The following is a 17,760-nucleotide window of genomic DNA, read 5'->3' as shown; positions in this document are numbered from 1 at the left end:
TGTATTGTCAGGGTCCTAATAGGAATGGTACCCTGAAAGGGTTACATTTAAGAGAGGTAATGCAGGGACTCTTTACTGAGGTATGGGCAGGGTTAAGAGAAACAGTAAAGAATGGTGAAACAGCCGGAGACTAGAAATGATGGGAAGCCAGTGTCATCCCTAGAGTTAAAGAGGCAAGGGAAGGGCACTATTACCAGGACCCAGCAAGACCTGTAGCCATGGGAGAGGGGCTGTTCCTCAGTTATCGTGGCCACAGATAGAAGAACATAATCACCGGCTCAGCAGGGAGGGGATGTATGCATATGGTAGTTGGGTGGGGGGAGATTGGGAATGAATGCTCCAGCATTAGTCTTAAGAGTGTGTTAGTCATAACGGCCAAAAAGTAGAAATAATCCAAATGTCCAACAACTATGAATGGATAAATAAAATGTGGTTTATCCCTATAATGGCATATTATTCAGCTACAAAAAGAATGTAATAATACATTCTACAGCATGGATGAACCTTGAAAACATGCTAAGTGAAAGAAGCCAGACACTCTAGGACACATATTGAATGATTCCATATATATGAAATGTCCAGAATAGGCAAATCCATAGAGACAGAAAGTTAATTAGTGGTTGCTTTGGGTGGAGGCGGGAAGGCCTCTGGGAGGTGTGGGGAGAAATGGGAAATGGCTGCTAATGGATTTCTTTTAGAAGTGATGAAATATTCTAAAATTGTGGTGATGGTTGCACAACTGGGAATCTAATTTTTAAAAACCATTGAATTACAGACTTTAAAGGAGTGAATTCTATGGATTGTGAAATACATCTTAATAAAGCTGTTATTTTAAAAAGATATACTTAGAACATCTTTTCATACAAGACAATGAGGAAACTATCAAAGACTACTAAGTAACATCAAAAGGACTCAGGAGTCAACTTTAAATGCTCCCCTAAATGGGACAATTTAAGATTCAACAATAATAATAATTGCAATTAACTGAAACCTATCAAATTTGTTAGATTAATGAATGTGTGATATTTTAAAAATAAAAATGCCATCAAAGGATAACCACGAATTTATTATTTAAAAACTAATAAAGAGAAAGTGTCAAGTATTTACTGTTTTCCTGTATGAACTACACTGCTAGGTAACCAAATAGATAGGGAGAAGCATCCCTTTATAAGAGGATTTCAATCAGTAAGTGAAAAAGGAATGATAGAAATATAACATCACCATTTTGCAGCTCCCAATGGATTAATGGACCCGGGCATTGAGATCTACAGCTGCTAACATCTCAAAAAGAAAGACAACTTGATACTACCTCTTTCCTGATCAAAAAACAGAATATCCTTTATGGTCTTCATAAAAGGATCAAACATAGGTCTGATCTGTCCTCTGATTCAGCTGGCAATTTTCAGGAAATACATGGGATAAAGAACTCTGATAAACTTGCCATAAGTATGCAGTTAGCAAAACCCAGACTAGGTGAAACTACAGATAACTGCAAATAAATGTGAGGAAAGGAAAGGGCTGAAAGGGAACCTGTGGATTATAAGAGACTTTTAAAATGTGACAGTTTTTTCACCAGCAAGTTATACAATAGTGCCTAGAGATACATATTTGGGTAATAATACTGCAAAGAAACATAAAGAGGTGATTACTATAAAAGTTAGTACAATGGTTATTATCGGGGTTGAGATTAGAATGGGGACACATGGAAAGGGCTCTGGTAAAGTGGTAAAGTTCTAGTTCTTAACTGAGTGGTGATTACAAGGGTGTTTTGCCTTTATAATAACTCATTCAACTATACATTTGTTTTACGTATTTTCCTATGTATGTGTTTTATCTTACAATGAAAATTGAAAAAGGTAAAAACAACTGAGCCGTTATTGTAAGTTTATATTCCCTTTTTCTTAAAAAGAATTTCTCTTACTTGTATGTCGTATGTCATAAACTTGCTTGATGTGTGCCAAGTCTGTGACCCTCAATAGGAAATCCTTTCAAAGGTAGGCATATTGATCATTTTCCCCCTTTTTAAATATTTCTACAGGAAGAATTGAAAATAAACAACCTTGTTTTTTCCTTACTGTTGGATGAAGAAATAAGCTCTAGAGAAGCCTTCCTGAACAACTACCTTGCAAGGAAGCAGGAGGAGAAAGTAAGTATAGTGTCTGATACCTGAGTACAAGCATCTTCTGACAAAGGGGATCCCTCTTAACAAGAGCTCACATGCCTAGCCCCTTCCTTCCTTCTACATTCCTACTCAACTGTGTGCGTTCCTTGGTTCCCTGTCTGGGACTTTGCTCCAGGGTCAGATGAAAGTGCCCACTCCAATCTGTTCATAAATTTATGTGATTCTGCGTCTGCAATCATTTAGTCAAACGAACTATGTAACTTTCATATGACATATGGTTTATAAAATGAGGCCATGTGGCTTCATGGTTGAAGGGGCCCACTTTGGGGCCCACTTTTAACCACTGACTAGCTATGGGACCTTGGACAAGACACATAACCTTTAAAGCTATTTTCAATCTCTTCTCTAGGGAATATTGTTCTCTCTGGACCATTTGGCACCCTAAGTTTCACTAAATATATAAATAATGGGTTAGCTTATAGAATGAAAAGCTGTCATATTTTGAAAAACTCAAATAGGAGCATGAATAGATATGTTTCATTAAAGAGACAATGAATACAAAATACATGTCACATAATAATTTTCAAAAGATGTCAGCTTTTATTAGTATTAATAAATGACATTTATGAATGAATGATACAAAGTATCAAATGACATATGTAATTATTGTTGCCAAGAGTCTGTTAAAGGGCATATGCAAAGCACCTTCTAAATACATCCCTACTCATAACAACCCTACAGAGTATGGGATTTCTTTTGTAGGTGAGGAGTCCATCTCAGAGAGACTGGTAACAGGCTAAGTCACTCACTAGTGTGTAACATGCCAGAAATTGGAACTGTAGATATAAATAAAGACCCTCCAAATGAGAATAAGCAGACTATTTATTCAGAGCTTGGTATAGTAAGGGAATCAGCCACCATCACTTGTGTTTGGCAGACACTCAAAGGCAGGCAGGGGGATGAGAAAGCTTTCTAATGAATAGAAGAGAGGGCTTCAGCTATTCCCTGATTCGAAGTTGTTGCATGGAGAAGCCTGGGGCAAGTTAATTAGAAGCTTGGCAACCTATGTGCTTGGTTTGGGAAGCAGCTTTGGCTTTCTCTGGTTGGTCCTAAGTTGAAAATGGTGGCAAAAATTAGGAAAGCTGAAAGTTATTGACCAAGTCCTGGCAGTTTAGGGCCGATCGCTGCAGAGGCTGTGGTTTCACTTCCTGGCTGGTTGTAGTTTATGGGTGAGGGCTCTATCTTTATATACGGTCTGGCCGTTGTCCATTTATATATTCAGTCTCTCAGAACCAAGGTCCATGCAACTCCCAAGCCTGTGCAATTTCATCATCCATACTGCCCTGCCAAGAGTGTAGTGTGCTCCCTGGTCACTTACACACTCACATACAGAGCTGGCTACCCTTCAAAACAGGTGAGTCGATGTTTGTCCTTTCAGTCTCCAGTCAGTTTACTTTCTTCTGTGAATGTTATCTGTAATCGATACTTCACTTCACATTTATCTTGTACTAGGGAATTCCTTGTTCTTTTCAGTATCCCCAATATTTTTGTTTATCCTGAAAAATCTCCAGTTCCAATCTTCTATTCCCGATGTTATTATAGAGCCAGACTACAGAGGCCATCCGGAAATCTAGAGAAGACCTCGATATGTACAAGGAACACTATGACAACTTACTGGCGGAAGACAAAGTGAGAGCTGTTGTCTCACCCACTCGCTAATGCAATAGAGTTGCTGCTGCCTGGATTAGGGGAAGATTAAGGGGGATATAATAATTTAATTTCCTCATAGATTTTTCTCCTACTGTAATTCACAATTACGGGTGTACTTCATTCTATGCCACTGTGTATTTCTAAAAATCACTGTGTAAAATAAATTTTTGTAAACTTCTCTCATTTAAGCTTTCTCTTGTACAAAAAAGAGAGAGCTCATCTAGACTTTGGAGCTTTTTGAACTTCAGGTTGCAAGCCCCATTAGTTGGTTATGAAATCAATTTAGTAGGCTATGACCAGCAGATTTATAATGGAAAAGAATAGGATAGAAAAGCAAACAGAAGAATAGAATAGAACAGAATGGAATAAAATTGAGGTAACTTGCATGTTTTACAGGTAAATATCATTTTGTGAAACTTCAGTTCTGAATGATTTCTAAGACCTCTTATATGAAATCATGTTTTAAATTTACTGAGGTGCTTCTTGTTCAAAGTAAGTCTTTGTTAAATCCTTGCACAGTGAGTGGTCACCCTCTAACAAGGTTATAAACCAAGTTTTCATGGATTTTTAAAATCAGAGTGATACAACCTATATTTTAAAGAGTATTGTCAACAAATAAAAGCCTTCCAAACAAAGTTGCAATCCTGTCAATGATATGTTTTCCCTTAGGTTCTAGATCGCAGCTTTAAAAAGGAATTTTCTGAAATTCCCAGTCATCAGGTGGATATACTCTACAAACTTTTTAAACGCCGACCAAGGTTTGTTTCCTCTTTGCTATCATGTTTTTGAGAAAAAAATTTGTATGCGTTATTAGATGTCAGCTTTTTCTCCCGATTAGTTTGTAATATTCAGTGTAACATCTTTTATGTGAAGATGTTCAAGTGTCTTGATCTTAACTCAGTTTGTTAAAGATCATTCTTATATCTTACAGTAGGCAATGAAGACTAAGGATTTCTTTTTACTATTTAAAAACAGTTAAGTATCTAGGTAATCATAGTGCTATTATAGGTTCTATTTTATACATGAAAGTAGTTCCTCGTAAGACACAAATGGCAGACAGATTTATAAACTGTTTTTCCCAAGATGTGTTCCAGCAAGTATGAGTCCCTTGCAGTATGAATTGGAATTACACATAAAAGTCTTCCAAGACAGGGCTTCCCTGGTGGCGCAGTGGTTAAGAATCCACCTGCTAATACAGGCGACACGGGTTCGAGCCCTGGTCCAGGAAGATCCCACATAAAAAAAAAAAAAAAAAAAAAGAAAAAAAAAAGTCTTCCAAGACAAAATAAGTTTAAGGAAATACTGGATTGAAAAAGATAAAGTTAAAAGATTTTCTTTACTGAAGAACATTTCAGAACTTTTTGTAGCCTTTGCATCCCCACGTGTAAGAAATAGAGTAGGAAATGTTTTCCAGATTTATTCGACCACAAACACCCTTTCCTCAGAGCATCTCATGTGATTTGTGTTCAAGACAAAGTTTGAAAAATGCCAGTATAAATGATTGAAAATAACCATTATCAGAAGAGTTCTAAAATATCTGATTTTTATACCAAGAGTAGCATTAGAATTACATTTCACAGATTTCCAAATTTTTATCAATTCAGATTTCCATAATTTTTAATCAGACATAACGTAGGAATCATGGAGTTTGTCACAAAGATACAGGCTCATTTGTGTCTGAGATGCAAACTCATTCCCTCACCTTTGACACGTTACATGCAACCTGAGGAATTCAGCCTAGAACAGGCCTTATGTCTTTGTTTCCCTGTTTTTAAAGGAGTGAGTTACATAAGCCTGTGAAGAAAGAAGTGAGACCTTCCATATACTGGGAGGCAGCAGTGGAAAAGCCATAAACTCTATTGTCCAACAGAATTAGCTTTAAATCCTAACTCCACATCTATCAGACCTGTGGCCTTGGCCAGTCACTTCTCTCAGAGCCTCACTTCCTTCATCTAGAAAAAGAGGATAACAATAGTAACTTCACGGCGAATTGTAAAGCAACTTGAGAGTGAGTGCCTGGTACAAATCTCTGTACCCTTCTCTTCCCAGCCGCAGGCCAGGGAAACAAAACTAATCCTTTAATGTAGATAAAAAGAGGCACTTCTCCAGTTGCACATATATCTGAACATTTTCCAGGCTACTCACCTGCAACAAGGATACCAGCAGAGGATGTATGGGGCAGAACCAGGGGACATCCACACTTCCCTCAGGCATTTACTTACCTGCTTAAAATGCCCAGAAGGGAGACATTTTCTAGTGCAGGTAAAGCTGCCTGTGCTGACAGCAATTGGGGACATCTATAGTCCAGCCGAGGTCATGTCTGGGGATCCAGAGAGGATGGAAGAAGGTCCAAGTGGGTGCTTTTCTCTTTGGGGTAATCCACCCACTAGCCACAGGAAACTGTCATGCAGTGTCAGACCTCTGCTAAGGGTTACATTAATTTAACAGTGATTTTTTTTGTATGTGAGAATGTGAAAGGTTGATGGGCTTTTATTGGTTATACCAGGATTCACAAACAAAAAGTGCACTCAGATACGACCAGTCTTGTGCCCTTTGGAGAGCGACCAGGATCTGGGAAATTGAATAAGGATGCCTTTGCCCAGTTAATGAAAGCCATGGATGACTTGGACAGTATTAATAACATGCCAGAAGGCTTGGACCCCTCCGTCTGGGAACATTTCTGCATGACCAGACGAGCAAAAGTGGAAAATGAACAGAAAGTATATAATAACATTTTATTATTTTATTTCATTTCATTTAGTGTACTAGTATCAAATATATAGTTTATGGTGGTCAGTGCTTCTAGAAAAGCTAGTTATTTAGGTTTTCCCACTAAGGTAGTAGTTAGTAATATTAATAATACTGATAAAGAAATAAAATATTGACCTCAGTCCTATTGAGGGCTAAGTACTTGTAGGCCCAAATTGATGGCCGCTAGCCACATGGGGTTATTTTTTACTTGAAATAAATGTGGACAGTCCTAATTGAGACATGCTGTAACTGGAAAATACACACAGATTTAGAAGACTTAGCATGAAAAAAAGAATGGAAAATGTCTTAATATTTTTTATATTCCTTACAGGTTGAAATGATAATGTTTTGGATATATTGTATTAAATAAGATAATAAAATTAATTTCATCTGTATCATTTCACTTGTATAATGTGGCTCCTACAAAATTTAAAATTACATATGTGGCTTGCATTGATGGCTCACATGACATTTCTCTTGGACAACACTGTTGTAGATACAACTTCTCCTGTCTGCTCTGGTCCTGAGTAGTCCTCATCCCTTTTTGCATAGATTAGAATTATATTTCACCAGAATCAGCTTTATAGTTTTGCTAGAATATTTTGTTAATGTAACAAAGGGTAGCAACTTGAGAGTGTGTTTAATTGGGAAGAGACTTCTTCCTCTTGCTGCTTCTTGACCACGCCTTGCCCCCTGGCCCTGCCTCCAGATGACCTAAATTGTGTGCTGCATGCGTCAGGCTGTCATATTTTTGTTAAAATATCTATGATTGTAAAACTTTATCTAAGATGATAAGATATAAGAAAAATTCTAGTTGCTTGCATATTGTCTTTCAGTGAGAAGCAAATTTGATACTTTTCTAATTATTCATGGGATGTACCATGTTAAGTTTTGGGTTTCTTATATTACATAATAGCAGGATTTAAATTTTTGTTTATTTCTTAGAAAGTTGGACTTGTTAAGGTTTTGTAACAAAGTTAAAAGATGTATATTTTTTAAAGTTCTTTAAAATTAGTTTGCTTTTATTTCTAAAGCTCCATATGTTCTGAGATGTTGGTGGTTTGGTTTCTTCAGGTAAAGCAGAAAGCAGCTGGCTTAATAGAAATGGTGGCTTTCCTCCAGAGGAGAACTGAGGATGATGAGAAGGTGCAACATGAAATTGAAAAAGTGTTCCATGAGCTCATCCTGTAATTTGAACCTTTCATTCATGTTCATTTATTCAAAATCTAGGGCTAAATTAGGCTGTGTTATCATGGGGAGAGAATGCTGACTCACTGGTTTACAGCTGGCACTGGCTTACCTATATTCATGGCTTTATAACTTCTCTTTGAGAAAGTGCATTTTGTTACATAAGACCTTATTTCAGAATGAAATTTGCCTACATGCTCCACTGTTCTTACTGCAAATGGTCAAGTTTTTTTTTACTCTTCAATTTCTTTTTTTCCCTTTTTTAAAATTTGAAGCATAATTGACTTACAAAATTAGTTCCAGATGCGCAACATAGTGATTTGATATTCCTATACATTACTCAATGATCTCCATGATAAGTCGTTACCATCTATCATCACACAAAGTTATGACAATTTTATTGACTATATTCCCTATACTATACCTCACATTCCTGTGACTTAATCAAATAGGCAAATTTGGGGAAAATCTTTTATTTTAATCTCCTTCCACATGAAAATACAAAGAACATGTTTCTGCTGGTAAGTACTTTTAAGCTCAAGCCACACAAGCAAACTGTGTGGAAAATTAAGCAGATATCCAAGAAATTTCCATGTAGATGCCTAAGCAGCTAATATTTTTTCTTCAGGGGAGCTTGTTGTATTTTCCGGAGTAATTGGGATACTGTTTTAAGTCCTTGCTTCACTTTTGGCCATATTTACAGCCACATTGATAAATACTTCTCTGATGTTCCCAAATTCATCATTAAACATCATTTTCAGATCTAGGTGATGAGTAGGAATATGAATTACCTAAAAATAGATTTGATAAGTAGCATGCAGATTAAACATTGTTAATATAATATCAGAGATCAATACATAAAGTCAGAACTTTAACAGATTTGTTATTTGGTAACATCTCTATTTTTTCCACTTACATTCAAAACCATATTACTCTTTTCTTAATCATGAAGTAAAACTTTATGAATGTGTTTCTGTCCATACCATTCTTTGAGCGGCCCAAGTGTAATTCCACATCAGTAAGAAGAGGTACCATAGAGACCTCTAGGAAAGCTTGTCATTGGGAAAATATTTTCCACATTAATCTCCAGCATGTTTTCCTTCAACTTCAGGAAAATTAATTTTGAATTTTATATTCAATTTTTATATCAGATATATTTTATCGAATTTATATATCAGATGATAGATGAAATTTGGAATATAAATATATTACAACTACTTACTTTAAAGTCTTTTTCAATTTAGATTACAGGAAGACAAAGTGAAATTCCAGTTGAATTTGACAATCCAAATCCTCCTTAAACAAGGGCAAGTAGAACTGGAGAATTTCCAGTTACTGCTGGATTATTCTGATGCAATCCTCATCAACAAGAACATAATTGAAGACTTGAATTCTGTGATTCGGGTAATTATCCTGCTTTAAGGAGAAAAAACCAACATATCACCCGCTGTACCAAATATTTTTCATATTCTCCCATTTCTGTAGTAAATCATTTTCATTCAGTTGAACCAGTGGTTGCTAACTCTGACTCTACATTAGAATCACCTGAACAAGTTTACAAATGTGTCCAGACCCCACCCCTAAGCATGGGTATTTTTTAAAAGCTTGCCAGATAATTCTAAGGTAAAAGAAGTTCAGGACCACGGAGTTAAGTGTTCGTTCTAATATACATGCTATTATTTTGTTAGAGTCAATCTCCTCACCTAATGATAAGTTTGATAAACTTAGAGAATTGATTTCAGACCTTGCTCGTTTTCTGATATAAACATTTAATGTTGTAAGTTGCCTTCTAAGCACTATTTTAGCTGCATTCTGCAAATTTTGATATTTTGTATTTTTATTTTCTTTCCATTTAAAATATTATCTAATTTCCCTTGTAACTTCCTATTAGAAGTTACTATGGGTTATTTAGAAGTGTGTTATTTAATTTCCAAATATTTGAGGATTTTGTGCTATTTGGGAATTATGTGCTAATGTTGCTATACATATTACTTTTATAAATGCTCTTAACCCACAATATATTGTTATTATTGTTCCTGTAGATAGTTATCTTTTAGAGTGATGAAAATAAGAAAAAAGCATTTTCTATTCCCCTTCAATTTCACTATTTCAAGAGATCTTTCTTTGTATAGATTGAAGTTTCTGTCTTGTATTATATATACCTTCTGCTTAAAAAACTTCTTTTAACAACTGAATTGCAAGTCTGTTGGTAATAAATTCTCTCTGTTTTTCCTTGTCTGAAATTGATTCACCTCTATTATTGAACGATATTTTGCTGGGTTCCCTGGATTGACAGATTCTTTCTTTCTCCCTCTCATTCTTTTCACTTTAAAGGTGTTCATCTTCTTCTGGCTTATGGAACTTCTGACAAGATGCCTACTATATTTTTTTAATCCTTGTTCCTCTTAAAATAATGTGTCTGCCTTTGAGATTTTTCTCTTTATCTTTGGTTTTCAGCAGTTTGAACATATGTCTAGGAGTGTGTGTGTGTGTGTGTGTGTGTGTGTGTGTGTGTGATCCTTTTAATGTACTGTTGACTTTGGTTTGCTAATATTTTGTTCATGATTTTGGCATCTATGTTCATCAAGGATATTGACCTGTAATTTTCTCTTCTTGTGGTGTCTTTGTCTGGCTTTGATAATCAAACAGGGTAATGTTGGCCCTCATAAAACGTTTGGAAATATTCCCTCCTTTTCAATTTTTTGTTAAGTGTTTGAGAAGGATTTGTGTAAGTTCTGGTATGTTACGTTTTCACTTACATTCATTTCAAAGTGTTTTCTAATATCCCTTGTTATTTCTTTTTTGACCTCACTGATTATTTAATAATGTGGGGTTGAATTTCCACATATTTGTAAATATTCGAGTTTTCTTTCTGTTATTGATTTCTAGTTTCATTCCCTTGTGGTCAGAGCAGATACTTTGTATGATTTCCATCTTTTAAAATGTATTAGGATTCATTTTATGGCCTAACATGTGATCTGTATTTGAGAATGTTCCATTTGCACTTGCAAATAATGTGTATTCTGCTGTTATTGAGTGATGAATTCTGTATTATGTCTCTTATGTCTAATTAATTTATAGTGTTCAAATCCTCTATTTCTATATTGATCTATGCACTTGTTCTATCCATTAGTGAAAGTAAGATATTGAAGTCTCCAATTATTGTTATTAAAATGTCTATTTCTCCATCAATTCTGTCAATTTTTGCTTCATATATTTTGAAGCTGTTTTTAGGTGCATATATGTTTATAATTGTTATATCTTCTTGAAGGATTGGCCTTCTATCAGCATATAAAAGACAATTTTTGTGTTAAAGTTTATTTTGTTTGATGTTAGTATAACTATTCCAGCTGTTTTTTGGTTACAGTTTGCATGGAAGATATCTTTCCATCCTTTCACCTTTAAGCTACTTGTGTCATTGGATCTAAAGTGAGTCTCTTCTAGACAGAATATTACTGGATCTTTTTTAAATCCATTGTGTCTATCTTTGCCTTTTAATTGTAGGCTTTAATGCATTTACATTGAACATAATTACTGGTAAAGAAGAACTTACTGCTGCCATTTTGGTATTTGTTTTCTGCATATCATATTTTTTTGTTGTTCAGTCCCTCCCTATTGCTTTCTTTAGTATATAATTGGGTTTTTTTGCAGGGAACCATTCTGATCCCCTTCTCTTTTCCTTTTCCCTATACATTTCCTTTTCCATATGCTTTCTTAGTGGTTACCCCTGGAAATTATAATTGACATCTTAATTTTATAACAGACTAGTTCAAATTAACACCAACTTGGTTTCAATAGTATGCAAATCTCTGCTTCCATGGAGCTCTGTTTCTCCGCCAGTATGTTATTATTATCATGAATTACATCTTTATATACTATGTGTCCGTTAACATAGATTTTTAATCATTATTTTATGCATTTTTCTTTTAAACCACACAGGAAAAGTAGAGTACTTACAAACCAAAATACAAGAATACTGGCTTTTATATTTACCTATGTAGTTACATTTTTTATTTAGTTTTTCTTTTTTAATTTAGTTCTTCTGGCTTTGAGTTACTATCTACTTGCTTTTTATTTCAGCTTGAAGGACTCCCTTTAGCAATTCTTGTAGAGCAGTCTAGTAACGATGGGCTCCCTCAGTTTTTGTTTATCTCAGGAAGTTTTAAATTCTCCTTCCATTTTTGTTGTTAGAGTAGAAGCAACAATCATCAGATTTGTTGATGGACTGAATGTGAAGGGTCAGGTAAAGAGAGGGATCAAGAATAATTCGTAATATTTTGGCTTTGGAGCAACTGAGAAGGTGATGGTGTCATTCACTGACATGAGAAAGACGGGAGATGTAGCCTTGGCTGGGGACATAGGATGAAGAATGTTGGCTTTTGTTAAATCTGAGATACCTATAGAACACCCCAGTGGAAATATCTAATAGTCAGAATTCAGGGTTGAGATATATATTTAGGAGTGTTCTATATGTAGATCACATATATTTAACTACATATGGATTATTACATATAGATATCTGCATAGGGATAATTTATGCCACGAGATTGCTTGAGACCACGTAGGAAGTGGGTAGATAGGAGGACGGCATTTGGGCCAACACCTGAAGTCCAACTCTGAAAGATCTAGCAGAGAAAGAGTTAAGTGAGGAGACTGAGAAGGAGCTGCCAGTGAGATAGAAGGAAACCTAGAAACCATGAGAGAAACAGTTCCAAGGAGGAGAGAACCATGCACTATGTCAATTACTTGACAAGAGCAGTCTCAGTGGAGGGTTGGGGCAGGAACTCACTTGGTGATGGCTGAAGAAACAATATGAAATGAGGAAGTTGAGACCGGGACTATAAATAAATCTTATGACAAAGTTGACTGAAAGGAAAGGAGAGGGGAGATGTGGTAGTTCGACAGAAGTGTTTCTCAACCTCAGCACTACTGACATTTTGAGCTGGATGATTATTTGTTGGGGAGAGATGTCCTGTGTATTGTGTGAAGTTTAGCAGCCTCCCTGGCCTCTACCCACTAGATGCCAGTAGCAATGCCCCCCAACAGTTACGTCAGCCAAAAATATCCTCAAACATAGTTGAATGTCCCCTGATGGGGCAATATTTCCCACATTTGGGAAATACTGCTCCAGAGAAATGCTTGACCTTAAGATTTTGGAGCTGGTGATGACAAGATCAAGGGTATGATCATGGGAGCTGGGTGGCTGAGCAAGATAGAGAAAAGACCATTGAAAGCGGGAAATTCAAGGAACTGAGTCCAAGCAGTGACCAAAAGATGAAAATAATTTTTAGAAAGAGGAGCAGTTGGTATAGTCTAGTGGCATGAACTTGAAAAAGCTAAGTTGTTGAAGGAGAAGGGAGGAAAAATATAAAACATTAACTGATGGAACTCACATACAAATTTATTTTAGAGACATAGTAGTTTCACTGCTAGCAATCTGGGAAAACAACTCCATGAAAATATTCCTGAACTTCATGTAGGCAATTTGAAATGAAGTACAAAACATCTAGGTGTTTAAATATCATATTTAACCCATTGAATATTTTTGCTTTTCCACTAGCTTCCAACAAGATACTGCTGTGCCTAGCTGCATTAAATTACAATCCTTTATCTATAGTGTCAAGAAGCAGGGCAGACTAGGGGTATAAATCCATACAGATTGGTAGATTGGTGATGGCAAGAGGAGTTCCTGCCTAATCACTGACATAAAAGTAAATTGGCTATGCCATTCAAATGTATCTTATAATCCCTTCTGTTTAGTAACTATCATGCTTTATAGTGATCAGATTGTGCCCATGAAGTAATTTTTAAATATCTGCTACATTTTAAAAAAGAGGATAGAATTATCTCTGCATTCCAAGTGTTTTCTAAGAAAAGCATTCAGCTTCAAATATTCTGTATTCTGTATGCAGAATCATATTACATGAATATCAGAATGTACTTTTTCTTTAAGACTCAAGGACAAAAGAAAGTTGCTAGCATGATGGAAAGTAAAGAAATCCACAAAGGAATATTTCAGATCGAGTGGGAACATAAGAAAATGGAGATGGAAATGGAAGATCTAAATCAGAAGGCTTGGGATATTCAGATGCTGTTTTTTTCAAGAGATCGTCAAAAGGTAAGTTCTCCCTGCCCCCCACGATATAATTTTAATTTCATTCATTAATTTATTCATTCAATCAACCAGTATTTAATAAGAAGCCTCTGTGACGTCAGGCATGTTCTATGCCAGAAGCAGTTCATAATGTGACTATGAATTCTGTCTGTTTCTTCTGGTAGTTTACCTTTGCTGCCTCTGGTTCTTTGTGACCCATTCAGTAGTATAGTTCTGTCTTGCAGTTCACCAAGAATTTCCTAATTGTCAAATCTAGTGGTCCCTTTCCCAGTCATAACCATCCCTGCAGCATTTGTCCATCTTCTCTTTTTTTTTGGCCGCGTGGCATGTGGGATCTTAGTTCCCTGACCAGGGATCGAACCTGCAGTGGAAGCATGGAGTGTTAACCACTGGACCGCCAGGGAAGTCCATCCATCTCCATTCTTAATTGCCCATTGTTTTGGCTTTAATCATCCCTGTTTTCTCCTGTATTTCTTCCGACATGTCAGACCACTCTGCCTCTTTTCCCCATTTCTCTTTTGTTTCTCTTAAGTATAGCTATTTTTAAGATTCTGCCCTCAGCTCTGTGTTTCTTTCCATGCCCTCTCCTTTGATGATTTCTCTTTTTCTGACTTTCATGATCACTGCTAAAAGACTCATCCAAGCTTTCTGGATTCCAATTAAATTTGAATTCCAATCTAAGCTCTCTGAACCTGACCTTTCTCAAGCTCTATTTCTGTATTTCCCACCTCCCAACAGCTCCTCTTCTTATTTTGCTTATTTCTGTTCTTTCAGCCATTCACTCAGGGTTAAAGTTGTTGTCCTCTTTGATTCCTCTCTTTCCCTTGTCTTCCAAGTCTTGACTAGTTTATCCATTTACTCCCTCATTCTCTATGCCCACTGCCTTTACCTTGCTTCAGTCCTTCCTTTTCAATGGTTTAGAGTATTTTATAATAATCTCCTAACTAGTCTCTTGACCTTGTGTTTTTCTCTTTCTAATTATACTGTATACTGCTGTCACATTCCTCTTCAGGTCTAATAACATTACTACTCTGCTCAAACATTTTAAAGTTCCTCTTCTTACCTGGCACATGAATTCTCAAATCCTTAAGTGGCGTTCGGTGTCCTTCAAACTATCTTTTGAAATTCATTCCCACTGTTCCTCTTACACATCAGTATTCTCAAACCAAACTGATTTTATTTTCTAGGATTCTACCTCTGTGCCTTTGCTTATACTGGCTCTTCTACCTGCAATATTTTTCCGCATTTTTTTTTTCACATCCCTAATCTATCTATTTTTCAAGGTCTGGTTTAAATGCCACCTCATCCATAAAGCCTTTTGATTTCCCCAGTTCAGAGAAACAATAGCCCAACTCAAACCACCTTTTAATTTGCATGTCACCTTACATACATTCTGGCAACTAATCATACTACATGTTCTCTTTTTCTTGAAGGCTCTGTCATGTTATCTATCTTTGTTATCTCCCTCAGTATCTTTAACTGGGACATTGTTAATATGGGACTTAATGAGACACTCTCAAATGAGACACAATAAATATTTGGTGAGTTGAATAAGTGAATGAATGAATGAGAAAATAAACTCTAGGCATTTGTAACTATTAGTATATAGATGAGTGTATCAATAGCCAAGTATAAGTAAATAGCATGACACTAAAGTCAAATCAATCCTAACTTGGATAGATAATTTTTATGAGAAACAGTAACTTTCAAAACTAAGATAATCTTTATAAAATTATCTACTGAAAGAAATAGAGAAAAATATCCTTACATACATTGTGGGTTTTTTTTTTTTCCTCTTAAAGTACCTAAATGAACCAAACTATGAGACTCTGATTGCCATTCAGATTGGAATAATGGAGCAAACCATTGCTGTTTTAGATAAGGTAGGTCTCAAGGATACTGATCATTATAATTCCAGTAGTTGTGAATGATTTGAACAAAGTAATAGTTTGCAAATCATGAATTCAATAGAACCTACCAAAATCTTGGTCTTTTATACTGATATTCAGGATGTAATTAGAGGTCTCTAAATAGTGTCTTTGCAACTGTAACCAATGTGGTAGCCTGAAGCACTTCTTTTTTTTTTAATTTTTATTTTATATTGGAGTATAGTTGATGAACAGTGTTGTGTTAGTTTCAGGTGTACAGCAAAGTGATTCAGTTATATACATACATGTATCTATTCTTTTTCAAGTTCTTTTCCCATTTAGGTTATTGCAGAATACTGAGCAGAGTTCCCTGTGCTATACAGTAGGTCCTTGTTGCTTATCTATCTTAAATATAGCAGTGTGTATATGTCAATCCCAACCTCCCAATCTATCCCTCTCTCCCTTCCCCCAGTAACCATAAGTTTGTTCTCTAAGTCTGTGAGTCTGTTTCTGTTTTGTAAATAAGTTCATTTGTATCATTTTTTTAAGATTCCGCCTATAAGCGATATCATATTATATTTATCTTTCTCTGTCTGACTTACTTCACTTAGTATGATAATCTCCAGGTCCATCCATGTTGCTGCAAATGGCATTATTTCATTCTTTTTAATGGCTGAGTAATATTCCATTGTATGTATGTACCCCATCTTCTTCATCCATTCATCTGTCAGTCATTTAGGTTGTGAAGCACTTCTTTTAACATTTGAATTAACCCCTTGGGAGATATCAGAGTGTAGGTAAATTTCCTGTTTCACATTAGGTTATGATTTATGTAGTAGAAGTGCTGATAGTCTTTCCTTTGCATTGTAAAGGCTTTGTTTTACCCTAATTGCCTAACAATGCTCAGTTTTGAGTGTTTAACATACATGGAACAAAGTAATCTCAAGGCTATGTGTTTTTAAAATCTTCTCTCATTTCTAAGAACATACAAATTTTTTTCTAAAATGTGTATTAACATACCATTCTATCTTTCAACAAATAATTTAAGTACCTACTATGTGCAGGCATTATGCTAGGTACTAGGGATATGATGGTAAGATGTCTTAATGATGACAATGTATTTAAATTTTAAGAATAATGTCTTTATAAAATATATTTTTTTCAAAATTATTTCTGTGGGGTGTCATGGGAACAAAAATTTCAGACCCACAAAAAGAATGTGGAAAACTGCAAAAAGCTGCTTAAAAAACTGAGAAGGTGCAGCAATCAAAAAGATGTAGCAAATTATACCCTAAGCTGCAATTTACAAGAAGAACTGGTGGCTGTCTCAGAGAGAAAAGACATCTGTAATGCAGTGGGTAAGATTTTTTTCTTTAATCAATTGTCGGTTTCTTTAAAAGTGATCATAATTCCTAAAATCTGTACAGTGGTTATAAAGCTACCAGTATTTGTTCCATATGTTTAATTGATTCTGAGTGCTGTTTCTGCATTTAAAAGTATAGATAATAATCCAAATAATTCCTTCTTCTTCATTCCTGGGATAGGGTCTACACTGACTTGTGAAAAGATTGCCAAAGAACGATATGAAAACATGATGCAACACCAAAAGTTAACAAAAATTTCAAAAGAACAAGCTGAGCAGATTTCAATACTACAGGCTGAAGTTGAAAGATTAAGGATGAAAACATTTCCTGCGCTCGTTCAAATGTAAAAATGCCGGTGGGAAACATAAGACCAAATCAGTCATTTTAAAAATAATCTCATTTGGTTAAAATGATTTCTGTTTCTCTTACATAAGGGAATTTAAGTAGAGTCTCCTCTTAGTGGCATATTTTTAATAGCAAATTGTTTGATTTTAGCCTTAGTCATTATAAAAATGTTTGTCCTGCATGAAGAAATGTCTAAAATAACATGAATGATTTTTATTCAAGAATGAACAAGATTTTAACTCAGAATATATTCAAGATCTATTTTATTAAGTCTTAATTTGATCAAAAATTATTTTC

General features: G+C 35.4%; 1 protein-coding gene across 1 annotated transcript in view; it reads left to right on the top strand.

Annotated features, from left to right (window-relative positions):
* CFAP43 (cilia and flagella associated protein 43) overlaps nt 1-17,531 on the top strand; it is a 105,589-nt gene extending 88,058 nt beyond the window's left edge. Inside the window, exons 29-38 of the mRNA XM_068549044.1 lie at nt 2,039-2,146; nt 3,725-3,811; nt 4,502-4,590; nt 6,339-6,552; nt 7,658-7,770; nt 9,016-9,175; nt 13,725-13,889; nt 15,689-15,769; nt 16,959-17,112; nt 17,299-17,531. Coding sequence (XP_068405145.1) covers nt 2,039-2,146; nt 3,725-3,811; nt 4,502-4,590; nt 6,339-6,552; nt 7,658-7,770; nt 9,016-9,175; nt 13,725-13,889; nt 15,689-15,769; nt 16,959-17,112; nt 17,299-17,465 — 1,338 coding nt within the window. The 3' untranslated portion in view covers nt 17,466-17,531. The remainder of the gene's footprint in view (nt 1-2,038; nt 2,147-3,724; nt 3,812-4,501; nt 4,591-6,338; nt 6,553-7,657; nt 7,771-9,015; nt 9,176-13,724; nt 13,890-15,688; nt 15,770-16,958; nt 17,113-17,298) is intronic.
* The last annotated feature ends 229 nt before the right edge of the window (nt 17,532-17,760 follow it).

The sequence above is a fragment of the Eschrichtius robustus genome, chromosome 7 (assembly GCF_028021215.1).
Source record: "Eschrichtius robustus isolate mEscRob2 chromosome 7, mEscRob2.pri, whole genome shotgun sequence".
In the NCBI taxonomy this organism is placed as follows: Eukaryota; Metazoa; Chordata; class Mammalia; order Artiodactyla; family Eschrichtiidae; genus Eschrichtius; species Eschrichtius robustus.
The sequence above is the reverse complement of the archived record's forward strand: the minus strand, read 5'-3'. Positions and strand labels throughout refer to the sequence as shown.